This window comes from Aethalodelphis obliquidens, unplaced genomic scaffold (assembly GCF_003676395.1).
Source record: "Aethalodelphis obliquidens isolate GAN/ISIS:26980383/991018 unplaced genomic scaffold, ASM367639v1 scaffold95, whole genome shotgun sequence".
Lineage (NCBI taxonomy): Eukaryota > Metazoa > Chordata > Mammalia > Artiodactyla > Delphinidae > Aethalodelphis > Aethalodelphis obliquidens.
Genome location: NW_020838039.1, coordinates 2,024,524 through 2,044,792, shown reverse-complemented (window position 1 = coordinate 2,044,792; position 20,269 = coordinate 2,024,524). Strand labels below are relative to the sequence as shown.

Sequence of the window (20,269 nt, the reverse complement as noted above, 5' to 3'; positions counted from 1 at the left end):
CATCACAATCAAGATAACGAACAGATCCATTTTCCCCAAATGATTTCTCATGCCCCCTTGTAATCAACTTCCATCTGCCTCTCCATAGGTCAATGCCATCCTCAGGCAACTGAGCTATTTTTTGTAACTGTAGTTGGCATTTTTTATAATTTTGTACAAATGTAATCATAAAGTATATAATTCCTCTCTCTCTCTCTCTTTTTTTTTTTTGATCTAGCTTCCTTTACTCAGTATAATTATTTTGAGATTCATGTTGTTGCGTGTATCAATAATAGTTCATTCCTTTTATTGCTGACTAATATTCCATTGTGAGAATATACTAAAATTAGTTTATCCATTCACTTGTTGATAGACATTTGCTTGTTTCCAGTTTTCGGGCGTTACAGATAAAGCTGATACGAACATCTGTATATGTCTTTTTTTTTTTTTTTTAAGAAATGGAAAATTTTATTTGAGCCAAATTTGAGGATTATAACCTGGGAGGAGCATCTCAGAAAGCTCTGAGAAGTGTTCCCTGTATGAGTCTTTGTGTAGATATAAGATTTAATTTCTTTTGGGTAACTACTTAGAAGTGGAATGGCCAGATCATCTGGTAGGCTTATATTTAACTTTTTATGAAACTGTCAGTTTCCCAAAGAGTACCATTTTACATTCCCATTAGTAATGTATGAGTGTTTTAGTTCCTCCACATCCTTGACTACACTTATGGTCAGTCTTTTACATTTTAGTAATTCTGATAGCTATGTGGCAGTATCTCATTTTAATTTTCGTTTTCCTAATGACTGTTGAAGTTGAACATCTTTTCACGTGCTCATTTGCTATCCATGTGTTTTCTTTAATGAAATACCTATTCAAATCTTTTGCCCATTTGACAAAAAAAATTTGCTTTGTTTGTTTTCTTATTACTGAGTTTTGACAGTACTTTATATATTCTGGATATAAATCCTTTATCAGTTATGTGATCTGTAAATATTTTCCTTTAATTTGTGGCTTTTCTTTTTATTCTTTGAGCAGTTATTTTCAAAGAGCAGAGGTTTTAATTTTGATGAAGTCTTAACCATGTTTTTATTTCATGGTTCACACATTGATGTTGTATCTAAGAAAAATTTGTCTCATCCAGGATCACAATGATTTTCTCCTAACTTAAAAATAAATGGTATCCAAGGTATTCCTGTATATAGAAAAGCTTACTGAAAATTATTTTTAAATGAGTATTCTTATTAAATTACAAATTCTAAAACCTAGTTCTTAAGTTTCTAAGGTTAATTATTTTATTTTACTTGTAGAAAAGACTGATAGTCACTTTTAAGGCACCTTTTGATTGAGTGTATAATCCCATTGTTCAAACTTTATTAATTAAAATCCTTTAACTGTTTTAAACTGCATTCATACAATTAAAAGTTGACTTCTCTGTGCTTCCACTGCAGGGGGCACAGGTTCAATCCCTGGTCAGGGGAACTAGGATCCCACATGCTGTGCGGTACGGCCAAAAAAAGTCTTCCTGAGTACTTAAATAAGTCTCTAATTAATGAAAACTTGTAAGTATGCTAAGACTTAAGTTCTCTTATATGTTCCAGTGGTACTTCATACAAGCCTGAACTCATTTTCTCAATTACATTATTTAAATTGGAATCACAAGGCAAATCTATTATTCTAACTGACCTATTTCTCTTAAACTTTATAAACAGCTAAAATACCAAATATGTACAGATTCTTTAACTTAAAAAAATACTAATATATGGGCTTGCTTCTCTTAAACTTTTATAAAATTCATTGTAAATCATCCCGGGTTAAAGATGCTTGTAATTTTGGGGATTGCTTTCTCAACTCATTATGATTTCTTAATGACCAGAGATGTCTTTAGCCAGGATGATGAGTGTGTCTTTGCCCCAGACTCGTGGCACACATAGAGCTCTATTTTATAGTTGCTTTGTTCTTGAAACAGAGTACTCTTATGGTCCTATTTCTTTAGAATCTATTTTAACATTCCTAATTCGTTAGTCTACCCCCAGATGGGTCATGGTATCACTTGATTGGATTCAGTTAAACTGTTTCTGTTTCATTCTTTTTGGAATCATTTTTATGTGCTTCCTATTTGCGAGTGCCACAAATCCTTCAGGATTAAAATGACATCTGTTAGAATCCTTTTGTGTTTTTATCTGATTCTGTGGGCACAGTTTTAAGGTCATGACAACAATACCTATGTTAACCAAAAACATAATAATGATTCTGATTATGTAATATAATTATTCTTATTTGAAAGTCTTTCCAAAAGCATAGTTATCATGTACCCTACCACTTTCAAGGAAATAAAAGTGAATAATATGGTTATGTTTATTGTAAAGCAGGACCTTATTGACAGTAAAATAATGCCAGTCATATTTCTACACTCCAAGTTATCTAGTACTGTGTCTAAAGGAAACAACTGAAGTAATAAACTCTTTAGAATTTTCATAACTGTTCCCTCATCTAATGGTTGAATTCAAGCTTTTAAATTTTTTTCTCCTTTTTCTTCCTTTTTGTTGCATCTCTCTTCCACTTCTGCATTTCTTTTGTTCCCTTCTCTTTCCTTTCAGATCTACTGATCTGGAGAGCTATAGTAAAGGTGAATAAAAATAACAGAGAGAGAGATGATGATGATAGGCAATTACCAAACTTGGTGATGGTACACAATTTATAAGGTATAGGTATGTTGTTACTTGTTTGAATTTTAGAAAGCTGCTTTAACATTACATTGTCTTGAGATTGGGTGGTTAGGGGGTTGAGGCAGTTTTTAAAAATCTTAAACCTCTTTTCTAGCAAAGTTATACATATAAAATGTCTAATCTCTTCTGTTAACTAGATAATATTGCTTTTAAAAACAGATGTTCCGTCTATGTTTTGGTGGTCTAACAAGTTCCAACCAGAGATGCATAGAGATCCTACACTAAGTAGGCAAAAAATGTTTTAAATAAAAATCAAAAGAGGATTAATAACATAAATCAGACCTGACTGAATCAAGAAATAGAGGTGTAATTAGTAATCTTTGTAGACAGAACAATCAAGTGTGGAAAAAATTCTGTTGTGTTGAAGTTACTTTTACTTTTTCATTTTCTTACTTATAGGAAAAATTTATTTTAAAAACCAATCTCTTTAAAAATAAGTGAAAACCAGTATCTTAAGATTTAACACTTTGTGTGTGTGAATGTAGCATTTGCTTTATAATAGATAATCATAAGCATCTTACTGTGCCCATCACTTTTCTTTCTTTCTGCCCTCCTTTCTCTCCCCCCTTCCCTCCCTCCTTCCTCTCTTTCTCTTTTCCTTCTTTCTCCTTCATGTGGGGAAGTTATTCTCTTGCCTCTATAAGGAAACTCAAGTCCATAATTCTCTCCTTATTCTTTGATAGTAATAACTACAATCACGTTTCAAATACAATGTCAATTCCATAAATAAAAGTGCCTAGTCAATATATTAAGCACCATTTCAGTCTTCATTCAAAACTAAAACGCTTCCCTTCCCCAGCTAGGATTAACAGTAAGTAGGAGGCAGTGTGGTTGGCTTCTCTTTTTATTGCTTACCTCTTCCATTTGCAAGTTGCTATATTTGACTGCTTCAGGATTTAAACTGGTGGCAGGAAGAAAGGTAGAGAAGCAAACAATTGTTTACCTGACTCTTGTTATAACATGGCTTCGCTATCTTTGAGCTTGTGATATGCTTAAGGCTGACCCTTTTGTGTGTACGTTTTTGGGTTCTTCAGAGTCCTTCACTGGAACTATATACTTCCTGTGATGCTTCAAAAAAATTTTCCTCCCACTAGCCAACACCTAATTATTCTTCCTCCTCTTCCTCTTCTCCCTCCCCTCGTACTTCCTCTTCTTCCCCCTCCACCTCCCCTCACTTCCTCCTCCTTCTGGTTAGTACTGTGGGAACCTCAGGTGGTACTCTGGGGAGAATTTTTTTAACAGCTTTATTGAGATATACTTGACATACCATAAAATTTACCCTTTTAAAATATACCTTTAGGGGCTTCCCCGATGGCGCAGTGGTAGAGAGTCCGCCTGCCGATGCAGGGGATACGGGTTCGTGCCCCGGTCTGGGAGGATCCTACATGCCGCGGAGCGGCTGGGCCCGTGGGCCACGGCCGCTGAGCCTGCGCGTCTGGAGCCTGTGCTCTGCAACGGGAGAGGCCATAACAGTGAGAGGCCCGCATACCGCAAAAAAAACCATTTAGAGCAGGGGTTCCCAACCCCTGGCCACGGTAGCGGTCCGTGGCCTGTTAGGAAGCGGGCCACACAGCAGGAAGTGAGCAGCTGGACGAGCGAGTGAAGCTCCATCTGTATTTACAGCCGCTCCCCATCGCTCTCATTACCACCTGAGATCCGCCTCCTGTCAGATCAGCGGCAGTGTTAGATTCTCATAGGAGCACAAACCCTACTGTGAACTGCACGTGTGAGGGATCTAGGTTGCACGCTCCTTATGAGAATCTAATGCCTGATGATCTGAGGGAGCTGAGGGGGTAATGCTAGTGCTGGGGAGCGGCTGCAAATACAGATTATCATTAGCAGAGAGGTTTGACTGCACAGAGACCATAATAAATCAGTCACTTGAAGACTTGTATCAAAACCCTATCAGTGGGCTTCCCTGGTGGCGCAGTGGTTGAGAGTCTGCCTAACGATGCAGGGGACACGGGTTCGTGCCCCGGTCCGGGAAGATCCCACATGCCGCGGAGTGGCTGGGCCCGTGAGCCATGGCCGCTGAGCCTGCGCGTCCGGAGCCTGTGCTCCGCAACGGGAGAGGCCGCAACAGTGAGAGGCCCGCGTACCGCAAAAGAACAAACAAACAAACAAAAACCCTATCAGTGAGTGGCAAGTGACAATTAAGCTGCATCTTACAGAGTAGACTGGACGTAAGCAACAGACTTCGGGTGTCACTGTCTCCCATCAGACCCCAGATGGGACCATCTAGTTGCAGGAAAACAAGCTGAGGGCTCCCACTGATTCTGCATTATGGTGAGTTGTATAATGATTTCATTATATATTACAGTATAATAATAGAGATAAAGTGCACAATAAATGTAATGCACTTGAATCGTCCCGAACCACCCCCCACCCCCACCCCCGGTCCGTGGAAAACCTGTCTTCCACAAAACTGGTCCCTGATGCCAAAAAGGTTGGGGACCACTGCTTTAGGGTTTTGCTACCATCACCACAATCTAAATTTGGGGACATTTTCACCTTCGGGGTGGGATTTCATTAACCGGAGGCTGTGTGGCCCAGCTCCTTGTCCACCTTACCCTCTGCCCCTGCCCAACCAGTGGAAGAGTAGCTAGCTCCCAATACAGCATGCTTCCTCACTGCAACTCTCTATTTGCCCTCTCCTCCCTTTGGCTGCTGCCTCAGTGATGGTCAAAGACTTTAGATCCCTAAAGTATCAGACATGAGTCTGTGGTGTCCTCCCTAAATTCCAGGGAACATATACCAAGCACTCTAAGGCACCTTCCCACACCCCTACTGCTTTGGAGGAGGCATGAAAATCAGTACAACTCTCTTCAAAGAAATTCTCCTGATGGAATTTTCTCCCTACTCTTTATACCCTGTGTGTAGGCTTTAGAGCGGTCTAACCGGTTCTCATCTCATTCATATTACTTCGGAAATTTGCTACAGAGTAGTCTTTCTCACAAGTCACTTTGGTATCTGATTGCTAATAGTATCTTCTGTTAAAACTTCCAATTTAACATAGTGTTTTGTGTAGATTACTCAGATATCTTTCAGAAAGGAATGAAGCTTCTATTTTTTTTTTTAATTTAATAACTGGGCTATTACAGTGTTATCATATAATAAAGTACATGAGAAACTTAGAGAGTTGGGGGGAGCGGTCTGAATAATCTCTTTTGTACAAGCTGAATAAAAACCCCTTTGGCTTTTTCAAAGCAATATCTTATATCTTCCCTTTTAACTACCACATTCTGCATTTAAGTAGACACCCCTCAAGGCAGACTCTAAGAATAAAATGCTATAGTAAACATTTGAAAAGGAAAGTAACAGGACAAGCCTGGCCTCATTTGTAGAGCTGTAGTTGCTTTTTTTTTCCATCTGTGTTAAAGTACCATAAATGTAAATTAAAAGAAAATATTAGCTTTTCTTTTAATTAAATATTGTTAGCTGACTAAACAAAGTCGACTTTTATCTGAAGGAGATGTTTTTATAGGTTAATTTTAAAATTTAATGAAGGATATAATTACAGAAAATAAGTATTTAACATTTTCTTCCCCTTCTAGTTTCTTTTCCAAACCCACTGCTTCTGCCTATCAGTAGATATACATTATTCTTAAATTAGTTTGGTTAGTGTAAAAATCTTAGTAATCACTACAAAAGCAACTTTCTTTTCAAGGAGGGTCAATTTAGTAAAATTTATATAAGAGGATTTTGACTAGCTGCATTTCCCTCTTCCAAAATGTAAATAGGATTATTGAGCCCCATAGAAAATCTTAATTTATCAATATATCACCTACTTAGTTGAATGCTTTAAAAAAAAAAAAAAAAACTGACCCTACAGAAATGTCACCACAGAGGCATCTTTCTGACTTTTTATTTTTTATTATTATTATTTTTTAAAAATAAATTTATTTATTTTTGGCTGCGTTGGGTCTTTGTTGCTGCACGTGGGCTTTCTCTAGTTGCGGGGGTGGGGCGGGGGCTACTCTTCATTGCGGTGCGCAGGCTTCTCATTGCGGTGGCTTCTCTTGTTGTGGAGCACGAGCTCTAGGGCGCGCAGGCTTCAGTAGTTTTGGCACACGGGCTCCGTAATTGTGGCTTACAGGCTTAGTTGCTCCGCGGCATGTGGGATCTTCCCGGACCAGGGCTTGAACCCGTGTCCCCCGCATTGGCAGGTGGATTCTTAACCACTGTGCCACCAGGGAAGTACCCTGCCTTTTTATTAATTCAACTTCAATAACGTCTTAGATTACAAAGCATGTTTACATGTGTAACATCTTTCTTTGTCATAGCCACCTCAAAATGGCATTATTGTTACTATTATTATTATTCCTGTGTCACAGATGGGAAATTGAAGTTTAGAGGTAAAATGACTTCCCCAGGGGCAAATGGTAAGTTGGCAGCAAAGCTGGGTCTAGAAATAGTTAATTTCATTCAGTGCAAAATTTATAGTTATAGTGTATATATTAGAAATGTAGAAATGAATTAGTGAATGGAAAAAATGTGTTCCATCTTATTCCCAACTTCTTCCACCATGGCTGTAGGGTCTCCTGTCTATTCTTTTTACCTAGGATGAATAGCATGAAACCTGGAACTTCAGTCTGGCTGCTTTGATTTAATTACCTGCACTTTGTTATCTCTGGTACCCTGAGGTCTCTGTCTTCTCCCATGAAGTAGTCACCACCACTATGGCTATTCTCCAGTTCTATCTCTGAATTTGACCCTATTGGGCTAGGGCAAATGGTTGTTTTGAGAGTTCTTTAACTCCTTTACCTTCTGTGACTTTAAGCTGTAGGACTATATTATATTTACATTGAAGGCCATATTGAGAACTCAGGTGAACAGGGACCTCATAGTCTCATTACTGATGCAGAACTTTCACTACTGCAAGTGCAGTAAAGTGGCTGATGTGTAGACCATCTGTTACCCTTGTTTCCTAGGTAATATGCATGTGACACTAGCTGAGGCCCTGGAGGTTCGGGGTGGACCACTGCAGGAGGAAGAGATATGGGCTGTATTAAATCAAAGTGCCGAAAGTCTTCAAGAATTATTCAGAAAAGGTAAGGCCTTTTGCATGTGTGTGGGGAGGTGGGGGTAGCTGAAAAGCAGCTAGGGTGGCAGACTATAGAAAGGAATGCTTTCTCTTATCTCTCTTAGGGCTGAAAAAGCTCTGATCTTGTCTGCCTTCATTGGAACATCTTCTGTGTGTCTGATATTGTGCTAGGCACTGAAAATATAATGGTGATCAAAAGCAAAAACGTTCCCTGTCTTTCTGGAGCTTACAGTCCAGCGTGGAAGATAGCTATTAATAAAATATTTATGTAAACAAATGTAAAAAATGCAATCATGACAAGGGCTACCAGGGAGGGGAATCAGTTGACTCTGTGAGAACCCATAGTAGGAGGATTTGATCTGGTGAAGAGGATGGAAACGAAGTCTTCCCTGTATAAATCTCCCCTGAGCTAAGACCTGAAAAAGAAGAGAAGTTAACCAGGTAAGAGGGAGGGAAAAACATTCCTGGCAGAGAGAATTATATGCACATCCCTGGGATAATGCAAACTGAATAACTAGTTTGATGCTTCCCTGCAGAGGTGGTTACGTGGTCCAAATGGTTGTGTAGCATTTTGGAGCTAGAAAAGTTAGAGAATCAATCTCCCTTTGGTTGTCTAAAAACATTTGCTATCATGCTGAAAAGCTCCACATGAAGATGGTGTTTGCTATTCACACCACATGTCCAACACCTATTTAGCGTAGTAAAGAAACCACGCTTCATCTAAAGGAAGAATTAAACTTTAAAACTGATTTGAATTAATTAAGCACAATAAGCATGACAGAAATAGGGGAGGATTTGAGGGTAGTAAGAGTTCTCAAAGTGGGTCCCTCAGGCTTCCCTGGTGGCGCAGTGGTTGAGAGTCCACCTGCCGATGAAGGAGACGCGGGTTCATGCCCCGATCCGGGAAGATCCCACGTGCCGCGGAGCGGCTGGGCCCGTGAACCATGGTCGCTGAGCCTGCACGTCCGGAGCCTGTGCTCCACAATGGGAGAGACCACTACAGTGAGAGGCCCGCGTACTGCAAAAAAAGAAGAAAAAAAAAAAAAAAGTGGGTCCCTGGATGAGTAGCACCAGTATCACCTAAAACCTTGTTAGAAATGCAGACACTTAGGCCCACCCTAGACCCACTGAATAAGAAACCCTAGGAGTAGAGCAGCAATTTATGTTTTAGCAAGTCTTTAAGGATATTCTGATGCATTTTAAAGTTTGAGAACCATTATACAACTGAATTGCTGAAGACCAGGCGCCATGGGAACCTTTTGGAAGGTGTAGAGGTGACCACTGATTAAGCAAAGTCTAGAGCACAGGGGAAGAGTGGGGATAGATGATAGTGTTTGGTGTTGCTGCTGTTTTCTAATCCAGAGGGAGAAACCTAGATATTTGAAGATCTTTGATTAGAGTTAGGATTAATTTAAAGAAAACTTACTCATTTTATCTAATGCCACTTAACTAAAATCTAGTTATTTTAAGTAGACCTTGTTGTTGTTTGCTTCATTTTAATTTTTCAGAGAATTTTCAGAAAGTATAGGCACTCTGGAGTACAGAGCAGGTAACCATGCTGCAGAGGTGTTGTTGAAGGAAGGATATGTTGGTGGCATTATTACTCAGTTAATTAACAACAGTCAATATTTAAAAAGCATCTCCTTCTTGTGAGGTGTTGTGTGGAAGATGCCAGTAAGTAGAAGGTGTCACAGTTGCTTGCCCTTAAGGGATAGACTCAGATCAGTCAGATGCATATGAAAAGTTTACTACTTCAAAACAGTGTGCCAGGTGTGTGAGAGAAACAGTAGTGCTAGGGATGTTCAGAGGAGGGAGAGATAATACCTTTTTTCATTATGCTAATAGCGAGATCACTGCCCTGGCCATGACTCATAGAATATAAAGTGTTTCGCACACTGTGAGTACCTAAGTGTGTTCCTTCTTTCAAATTTTGTAATGTTAACAGAGATCGAATGTCTGAATGTTAAGTCCTTATCATTGAGATGGAATTATTGCATGACATATTGGCATATTACAATAAAGAGATTTCCTGGATGTGTTCATAAAATTAATTGTGAGGCAGGTATATCTTAAACACTGTCCAGTGGGAGCTGGTTACCATAGGCCTTCAGTCCAGTTCACAGCCTAACATCAGTAATATAGAGAAATTGAATTTGGCTTCTTTGACAGTCGAGATTACCAACTATCGTGATTGCCAATTGGAAATTTCTATTTATTTGGAGGAAACTCAGGCTTGTTTTATTTAGTTTACCTAAAATCTATGGTTTTTCATTCCTTTTATTTGATAGCACAATGTCTTTTTGCCACAAGTTCTTCTCCTGTCTATTTTAACAAACTGAAATAAAATAACTATTTTGTTTGCTTATTTTGTGGATGAAAGGTGTTGGTCTTGGTTCTCTAGTACATACCCTTATGAATAACACTAGGAGTGTTATGGGGAAAACAGCAGGTAAAATACAGTGATTTTCTTTGTCTTTCTGTGTCTGTTACAAAAATCTTTTAGTTCTTATGGATTTTTTTTTCCTTTATCTTCTTGAACTTGTATGTTGTTCCTGTGTCTTTTTCAGTGCAAATTGACATTCCTATAAATAGAAGGCTGGAAGTAAGCATTTCTACTAGGGGATTATTGAGCACAGATCAAGAAAATTATATATTTTTTCATCTTTTTGAGCCTCCTAGTAATTTAAGTCCTTTTTAAAGACAAAATTGTTGTGGTCAGTATTCATAGAATAATGATACCTAAGCATGACCTTGTTGAAAGACATAATTTTCAAATGAATTTCTCTTCAGAGAAGAAGAAAAGTAAAAGTTTAAAAAAATATGTTTCCAAACATTTAGATGATGGTGATGATGATACGTCGTTCTCCTTTCGTTATAAGTTCCTTAGTTTTACTGTCTTGTGAATATTAAAACACGATTGGTGTGATTACTTTTTAGAATTTTTGAGATTTTTGTCGTGGCCTTGCACATGGTTTAGTTTTGTAATATTCTGTGGGAATAGAATGTGTTTTTTTTTTCTATTTCTAAGGTATAACTTAAGGTTGTTAATGTTTGTGCTTTTAAATTTTTTTCTATATCCTAATTACTTTGTATACTTGCTCTGGCAGATTCTTAGGGATAGTTTAAATTTTTTACTATAATGATGTCTTTGTCTGTTTTCTTACTACTGTCATGTGTTTGTGCTATTTTATGATAGATATAATGGCTAACGACTAATTTAAATGGACTGGATCTTCTATTACTATAAAGTAAGCCCTTCCCCCCCTTTTAACTACTCATTGCCTTAAATTCTGTCCCTCTGCTCTTAATATTGCCACCTCTGCTTCCTTGCCATTTACCTAGTATATTTTTTATCCTTCCTTAATTTTCAAATCATCTGTATTGTAATTTAGATATCTCTTTTAAATAATAGATAGCTGGATTTTACTTTTTTGCCTCACTAAGGAGATGGATATTCTTTAATTAGGAAATTAAACGTGGCCACTGAAATAAAAGTTCTGGAGGAATTTCATTAAGGGTCCTCTCGTATCATGACTTCTAACTATATGTTTCTCAGTTCCTCTTATTAACTGATTGGGAAAGCGTAGCTGATGTCCAAAAATGTATACACACTTAAGATTTTAGCTTTTACATCGTGGATGAACTCATGCAGGGGCTCAGTGGTCCTGGATAATAAAAAAACAATGCTATTCTCACGTGCATTCTGGATAATCTTTAGAAATGAAATTATTGCTGCCTTGGAAAATTTAGCTTACAATTATATTAGTTGCCCAAAACAGTGATTTCTTTTTTTAAGTTATGAAACTGTTGCTCTTGGCAGAAAACAGATCTTTTGACTCTGTGGGATTTTAAGGTATTAGAATGGTTGATTGGTTGTTGCTAAAATTGCCCCTTCATAACTAATCATAGGAAAAGACCCAATCTTCCTTACTTAGGTAAGGATATAAATCCCATAAAAATCCCTTTATGTATACTCATTTCTGATTCCCTGTTTAATAAATATAACAATATTTAATGAAATTAGTAAATTAAACAGTTAAAAAAAATAGAATAAAGCATTTTGATAAATAGAAGTGCTAAAAAACAATCAAGATTCATTGTCAAAATAAAAACATTCAAAGAGTTACTAGCAAGTGGCCTTGGAAAATTGAGAAGACGTTGCATTTCTTAATGTTTTTGGAAAACAGATTTGTATAAGGTTGCAGAGAGCAGGGCATATAGAATCTGTATTTTATTATAAACATTTGCTTATTATATGCATGAGTGAAAAAAACAAATTACTACAGATAGCTGGGTAAATATCAAATAAACTTCTCTGCTCTTCCCTCCTTGAAAAGTGTTTAAAAATTAGAATTTGTAGGTACCTGTTTAAGAAAACAATCTTACTAGAGAATGAATGATCTATTATTTTATCAGCAAAATTGAGTGAAAGAGTAAGTTCTTTTTTTGTTTTGTAGAATTGCTTTCATTGAATAAACACTTTCAGGGAAATTCCCTTGCTACTGAAAGGAAAATATATATAAGAAATATATAACCTCAGAACCCCACACACATACATGTTTTCATTTATGGAATCAAACTCCTCGAGCTGGAAAGATCTTAATCCATTTCACCGAACTAATCATTTTTAGAGGTAAGGAAACAAGGCCCAACTTAAATGACTTATAAGAATTAATGTTAGCAGAGCAGAAATACTATAACTTTTTAAAGTCACGAGCAGTACCTTTTTAGAGCTATAGAATCACTTTATATATACAGGACAATAAAGTTTTAAAATTGATTGCTCTCCTATGAGCATAGCAACAAGATGTTTAAAAAACCAGTATCAGGTGACAAAAGTGACATTCCTTCAGATTCTACACATATTAAGAGTAATAAGGGAAAATTGTGAACAAAGTTCTTGAAAAAATTCAACCATTTACATGGACACTTTAAAAGACACAAACTACCAAAGCTCATTCAAGAAAAAGTAGACTACCTAAATGGCCCTATATCTACTAAGATGATTGAATATATATTTTTTAATGTGCCACAAAGAAAACTTCATATTGCTTCACTAGGGAATTTGCTTCACTAGGGAATTCTGAAATTTTAAGGAAGAAATAATAACAATACTATACCAAACATTTGAAGAACATTGAAGAGGAGGAAATACTTCCCAACTCTTTCTGTGAAGCTAAAATTACTGTAATATTAAAACCAGACAAAAACACTAGAGAAGATAAAATAATAAACCAATATACTTTATGCACATAGATGCAAAAATTCTTAACAAAATTTTAACAAATCGAGTCTAACAGTATGTAAAAATTATAATACATCATGATCAGGTAGACCTCAGGAATACAAGATTGGTTTAACATTCAGAAATCAATCATTATAATTCACCGTATTTACATGATTTGCAAATATTTTTCTCCCAACCTGTGACTTCTCCTTTCATTCTCCTAATAATGTGTTAAGAGCAGTAGATGTTTTAAACTATGATGAAGACTACTTTATCATTTTTTCTTTCATGAATCATGCATTTAATATCATATCTAAGAAATCTTTGTAGCTCAGGGTTACAATGATTGTCTCCTGTGCTTTCTTCTAGAACTTTTACACATTTAAGAAATCAGTTTTTTTCCTGCATCTACTGAAATGAACATATGGTTTTGCTTCTTTAGTATGTAATAAAAAAAATAAAGAAATAAAGAATTAAAAGCAAAAATAAACAAATGGGGCCTAATCAAATAATTATAAGCTTTTGCACAGCAAATGAGACCATAAACAAAATGAAAAGATAACCTACAGACTGAGAGAAAATATTTGCAAAAGATGTGACCAACAAGGGCTTAATTTCCAAAATATAGAAACAGCTTATACAGCTCAATATGAAAAAAACAGACAACCCAATCAAAAAATGGGCAGACCTAAATAGACATTTCTCCAAAGAAGACATACAGATAGCCAATAGACACATGAAAAGATGCTCAACATTGCTAATTATTAGAGAAATGCAAATCAAAACTACAATGAGGGATCACCTCACACCGGTCAGAATGACTATCATCAAAAACTCTGTAAATAACAAATGCTGGAAAGGGTGTGGAGAGCAGGGAACCCTCTACACTGTTGGTGGGAATGTAAATTGGTACAGTCACTATGGAAAACAGTATGGAGGTTCCTTAAAAAACTAAAAAGAGAGTTGTCATATGATCCAACAATCCTACTCCTAAGCATATGTCTGGAGAAAACTCTAATTCAAAAAGATACATGCACTCCAGTGTTCGTTGCAGCATTATTTACAATAGCCAAGCCATGGAAGCAACCTAAATGTCCTTGGACAGAGTAATGGATAAAGAAGATGTGGTACCTATAAACAATGGAATATTACTCAGCTATAAAGAAGAATGAAATAATGCCATTTGCAGCTACATGGTTGGACCTAGAGATTATCATACTAAGTGAAGTAAGTCAGAAAGAGAAAGACAAATACCATATGATATCACTTATATGTGGAATCTAAAATATGACACAAACCTATCTACAAAACAGAACAGACTCACAGACATAGAGAACAGACTTGTAGTTGCCAAAGGGGAGGGTTGGATGGGGAGTTTGGGACTAGCAGATGCCAACTATTATATATAGGATGGATAAACAAGGCCCTACTGTATAGCACAGGGAACTGTCTTGTAATAAACCATATATATATGGTATGTGGTACCCCAGAAACTAACATAACATTGTAAATCAACTATACTTCATTAAAAAATAAATAAAATACAATAAATTTAAAATTCAGTTCCTCACTTATCTTAGCCACATTTCAAGTTCTTTCTTAAAAGCCATATGTGGCTAGTGGCTACTAAAATGTTCAGTTAGAATTTACTGTCCTAAACTGTGGTTCAAGAAAAACATCAGTTTTGGATGAAAAATACATATTCAGTGTATTTACCATCAGCAAACCCTTATTGAGGAAATTACTGAAAGATGTATTTCTGCAAGAAGGAAATTTAACTCAGAAGGAAGAAGAAACCTTCAAAAAGGAATGAAAGCAAAAGAATTAGTCAACTTGATGGTAAATCTAAATAAGCATTGGCTATATAAAATATTGATAATAATGATGTCAAATTTAAAATTATAAATAAAATAATAAGACTTAGACTGGGATAGATGACAGGAATAAAACAGTTTAAGGGTTTAATTCTATTCATGAGAATGGTAGGTTTCTTGACTTTAGAATTTGCGTAGTCAAATATCCTTAAAGTTTGTAATAGTAATCACAAAACAAAAAGAGAGAAAATGTAAAACTTCCAATCTGGTGGAACCAAAGGAGAGTAAGTAACTCAATGCATGAAAAAGGAGACAAAGCACTGAACTTCAAATTGACTTACTGGTTGTTTTGTTTTGTTTTAAGCCTTTATAAGAAATATGGAAAGTTTTTGTGGATTAAAAGCTTTTGAGTAAATCTTTGTATAGTCTATGCAGCTTTTAAAGACCAAATCCTAACTAGTCTCTTTATATTACATTCCTAATTATTTACAATAGTAATTTTCTTGATTAACAGGGTGTATTTAGTTGTCTTTGACATGCTACATCTTGCCCTGCCTACATGAGGCTGGAATTAACAGGTCCTTCAAGTTAAATGTGTTTGAACCAGGTAAAGTTACCCCATATGTTCCCTGGAAACAAACTATAAAACATGAAATTAATTTAATATCTAACATTCTTAAAATGAATAATGTGGGTTGTTTAACAAGTGTATGAAGCACTTGTAGTAAACCACCCCTCCCCTACAACTATTGTCTACCGTGGTTTTTTTGGGGTTTTTTTTGCGGTACGCGGGCCTCTCACTGCTTTGGCCTCTCCCATTGCGGAGCACAGGCTCCGGACGCACAGGCTCAGCAGCCATGGCTCACGAGCCCAGCCGCTCCGCGGCATGTGGGATCTTCCCAGACCGGGGCATGAACCCGTGTCCCCTGCATCAGCAGGCGGACTCTCAACCACCGCGCCACCAGGGAAGCCCTGTCTACCGTGTTTTGATGTGAAATTCTTTTGGCTCTAGATGTGACAAATAGGCCATTTTATAAATTTAAAGAGTCATATGTTTAGAGGGGAAAGTAGCTACAGGTCATGCTCGCTAGCCCCATCTTTGCTGACAAATGTAATTTTACTGTATTTATTGTTTTAATTTAATACAGGAATTTTTTAAAATGAGATATAATATATATAGTAAAGAGCATTATTAATTGTACTGCCTGATAAATTTTATAAATGTACACACTCATATAACCACTGCCTAGATCATTTCTAACACCCGGGAAGCCTTCTCTCCTGCTTCCTTCTAATCAATTCTTGGTTACCAAGAATAATCATTATTATGAGATAGCACATAAATAAGTTTTTAAACAATCTTTAAACATCATATAAATAGAATCATACAATGTGAACTCTTTTGTGTCTGACTTCTTTTTTTTTTCTGCGGTACGCGGGCCTCTCATTGTTGGGGTCTCTCCCGTTGCGGAGCACAGGCTCTGGACGCGCAGGCTTAGCGGCCATGGCTCACGGGCCCAGCCGCTCCGCGGCATGTGGGATCCTCCCGGTCCAGGGCACGAACCCGTGTCCCCTGCATCGGCAGGCGGACTCGCAACCACTGCGCCACCAGGGAAGCCCTGTCTGACTTCTTTTATTCAACATTCTGACCGAGATTTTTCCATATTATGTAACTAAGATTTTTAAAGAAAACGTTTTGCAATTCTCATGTTTCTTTTCTCAAATATAGAAATTAGAAGGGGGCTTTATGCTTTGTATCACTTAGTAACAGGTTAAGATTTTTCTTGGGGTGATGTGTGTCAGTCATGGTTAACATTTTTACAAGAAATATATCGTTATATTTCTTTTTGAAAAATAGAATAGTTTACCATTCAAATAAGCCCCCTCCCTCCTTTTCCCTTTGAGAAGGAAAATTTCTTTAAAATGTAAAATAGGAGGATGGTAATCTGAAGAGCAGCAGAGAATAGCATTAGTGAGCACAAAAATGTTTTTCGTAAGCAGCTACAGATCATGGTTATGTGGAAGCATGTCATCATAAATCAAGCCATTTTCTTTCTGGAATACTATTTCCTTCCTCTGCAAACTGAAAATATACACTGATCTTCATTGACCTTTGCCTCTAGTTCCTCAAAAATGAAATAAATGACAGTCACCCTTGATATTATTGGTTTTTCAGTCTTTGTATAGATTCCAGGTCCTTCAAAGTGAAGAGAAGTTGGTGAGTTCACTTTTAAAATTTTGTGTTTTTTCCCCAGCTTTATGCAGGTAGCAAGGGTGGAAGAAGATCTCCTTTAACCTGAAACTTTTCTGTACTGGGGTGGGGGGAAACCCCAAACCCGCTGCTTTATAAAGGGCCTTTACTATAAAAGTTATTTCTATTGCTAATTACCTTAGTTATAATTTATTTTGTCTGGCAAACTATAATGTGGCAGTTGTGTGATCTACAGGGGCTGTCATGAAGTTGTTAGGTGGCAACAGAAATGCCAGTGCTTTAAGAAGCTTAGCACTTGGTTCCAAGATTGCTTAGACAAAATTGTTAAACTAGCAATAAAATCAAGTTTTTAAAGAGACTTTACCATTCAAGATTAACATTTTTGCAACTGCTTGAATGGAATACTCAGATAAGATATGATTTGTGCATTTTAAGAAAGAAACCACCTTCAAGCAAATTTGTCTATTGGAAGTCTACAGCCTAAAATATGATAGACGTAAGAAACAGTTTTGCGCTCAAGGTTTAGGCCCTCCTTGGGGAAATAAAAAATTGGTATTAATCCCAGGATGTTTTCCACATACTGGTTGTATGCTTAATACCACATTGACATATCAGGGTAGAAGAAATCAAAGGTGCTCACCTCAAAGTTTGAAGAGATACAATGTAGATATTCATTGGATTTAAGAAAGTGTCAGAAAAGAAGCAAAGTGCATTGGAAGTTCATTTACAGTTTGCTTTCCTTTGGGAGCAAGATAGAAAAAAAAACCAAATAAAGATAATTTTATCAGCTGCATAAGGGAATTCATTTCTAAGTGCACAGTCAATGATGTCCTCAGTTTGGTGCCATTTATTCAGCTTCCCTCTTATAGAGAAGAGCTGTTTAGGTCTCCCTTCTAGTCTAAAATTATTTCTGGTAGTCATTCTGCCTTTCTAATACAAAATGACTTTATTATAATTTGATAAAATAGTTTCTTATAACACTTTCTGGCTTACCATATCTCTTATTAAATGCCTCATTCTTGGCTTTATAAAGTGAAAAAAAATTTTTTAAGCTTTAAGGAAGGATTTAAAGCCATACGTATTCCATCTCATGATATCCTTGGTATTAGTTAATTGACATAGAGATGGAGCAAGTACAAGGTCAAGACGCAACTTAATTGAGCTATGATACTATTTTATTGCCCCTGATAAGGGCATTGGTTCCTGTTTGTGTGTCGGGTAGATTGGTGTGCCCATCTGAATCCCCAGGAAGCTTTTTTTTTTAATATACAATTTGATAAGTCTTTCTTTAATTAATTAATTTAATTAATTTGGCTGTGCTGGGTCTTCATTGCTGCACTTTGTTGTGGTGTGAGGGCTTCTCAATGTGGTGGCTTCTCTTGTTGCAGAGCATGGGCTCTAGGCGTGGGCTTCAGTAGTTGCAGCATGCAGGCCCCAGAGTGTGCGGGCTTCAGTACTTGTGGCATGCAGGCTCAGTAGTTGCAGCACGTGGGCTCAGTAGTTGCGGCACATGGGCTTAGTTGCCCCGTGGCATGTGGGATCTTCCCGGACCAGACATCAAGCCCGTGTCCCCTGCATTGGCAGGCGGATTCTTAACCACTGAACCACCAGGGAAGTCCCCCAGGAAGCTTTTAGAAAATACTGTATAGAATCCTGTGCCCTGTCTCCAGAATTCACACAAAAATCCTGTGAGTTAGGAGACAGGAGGACTCTGCTTTCTCAATTACCCCTAAGCCCTGAAAATCAGGTACTTTGTAAATAAGTTTGTTTTAGTATTCCAGTTAAAAAAGCTGACACTTCCTTTGAATCATACTTGAAAATGTAACTACAAGTAATAAAGATTGGTGAATAAAATGAAGATCCAGAATATTCCCTCAGTGAATAATTTAGAGTTCCTGGTGTTCGAAAGTTGAAAGAAAACTTTTTCTTCATAATAGAGATCAAAATAAAATTTTTTTTGTGACCAGCAGAATGTAAATTGATAAGTTATTGTCGTAGATCAGGGCAGAGGACCCCTTTAAAAGGTGTGGACTGGTGGTCTAGAGTTAGCATTGTAAACAAATTCATTTTTTTCAAGTATTGCAATTACCTTATCATAATGGTGTTGTACTTGATCTTTAGGAAATTCATATTTCCTATTCTTAAACCACTTATATTCTAGAAGAAATGTGTGAAAACAGAGTTACAGAAGCATTTTGTTCAGTATTTTGTCATATAATTTTGAGGTGTGCAGTTTTTATTGATGTGGGTAAAGAACATTGGTGGGAAAGGTGAACACTAAAGAAAACTCAGAGAGGAGGAACTTAATATGCTAAAGGAACAAAGTGGGCAGTTTCTTCAGAATATGATAAGAACGGAAGGAAGAAATATTTCTACAACTGTTTCTTTAATGCTGATCAGGTGGCCAAGGAGGTTTGCTGAAAAGGAGGGCAAAGGCTAAGAGACCTGCTGCCTTCTATCCATACTGTCCAGGTTTTTAAACCCTATTGCTTTTAATCATCATAACCAATTTAGTTTTACTAATATAGATTACATACATATATCACTTTTGTTAAACTCAGATCTCATTAGTGTTTTGTTACGAAGATGCATGGTTTGGAATTACCTCAAGAGTCTTGCAAGTACATAACAAAACAAAACTACTAAAAGCCTAATTGATGTGTTAAGTCATACCAAGATTCCAGTGGTTGTGGTTTGGATAGGTGGCTTGCTTGTGTTTAGTGTTTAAAAAAAAAGAAAAAGGGGCTTCCCTGGTTGCGCAGTGGTTGAGAGTCCGCCTGCCGATGCAGGGGACACGGGTTTGTGCCCTGGTCCGGGAGGATCCCACATGCCGTGGAGCGGCTGGGCCCATGAGCCATGGCTGCTGAGCCTGTGCGTCCGGAGCCTGTGCTTCACAACGGGAGAGGCCACAACAGTGAGAGGCCCGTGTACCGCAAAAAAAAAAAAAAAAAAAAAAAGAAAAGAATGTGTGTCTTTGTGTGATTAAATGTCATCAGTAAGAGATAAAAATGTCTTTTCCTATTCTAGTGAAAAGCTCATATATATCAATTTAGACTGACGAGTTTGCATAATTTTGTGTTATCAGAATGCTGTAAATTCTATTACAAATAAAAATTTCTAAAACTGTATGCTCTTGCTATAGTTGATATGTGTACATTCAGATAATTTTTTATTAACATGAATCTAATAATTCATGTTATACCTGAAGATAATGACTAGGTACAGTAAAACCAATTTCACATGTGTAGTTAGTTACTCAGCAAGTAC

General features: G+C 37.0%; 1 protein-coding gene across 12 annotated transcripts in view; it reads left to right on the top strand.

The window, feature by feature from the left end:
- Positions 1 to 20,269, top strand: part of PTPN13 (protein tyrosine phosphatase non-receptor type 13) — a 235,368-nt gene that overhangs the window by 50,557 nt on the left and 164,542 nt on the right. For 11 of the 12 annotated variants that reach the window (XR_003430610.1, XM_027095881.1, XM_027095880.1 and 8 more), the window contains exons 1-2: positions 1,418 to 1,538; positions 7,637 to 7,756. Coding sequence is in view for 11 of the 12 variants with exons in the window: in XM_027095881.1 (XP_026951682.1) it covers positions 1,529 to 1,538; positions 7,637 to 7,756 (130 nt within the window). In the remaining variant the exon portion in view is untranslated. Of the gene's footprint in view, positions 1 to 1,417; positions 1,539 to 7,636; positions 7,757 to 20,269 lie in introns of those variants that run through there. The other variant, XM_027095877.1, reaches the window with a different exon arrangement.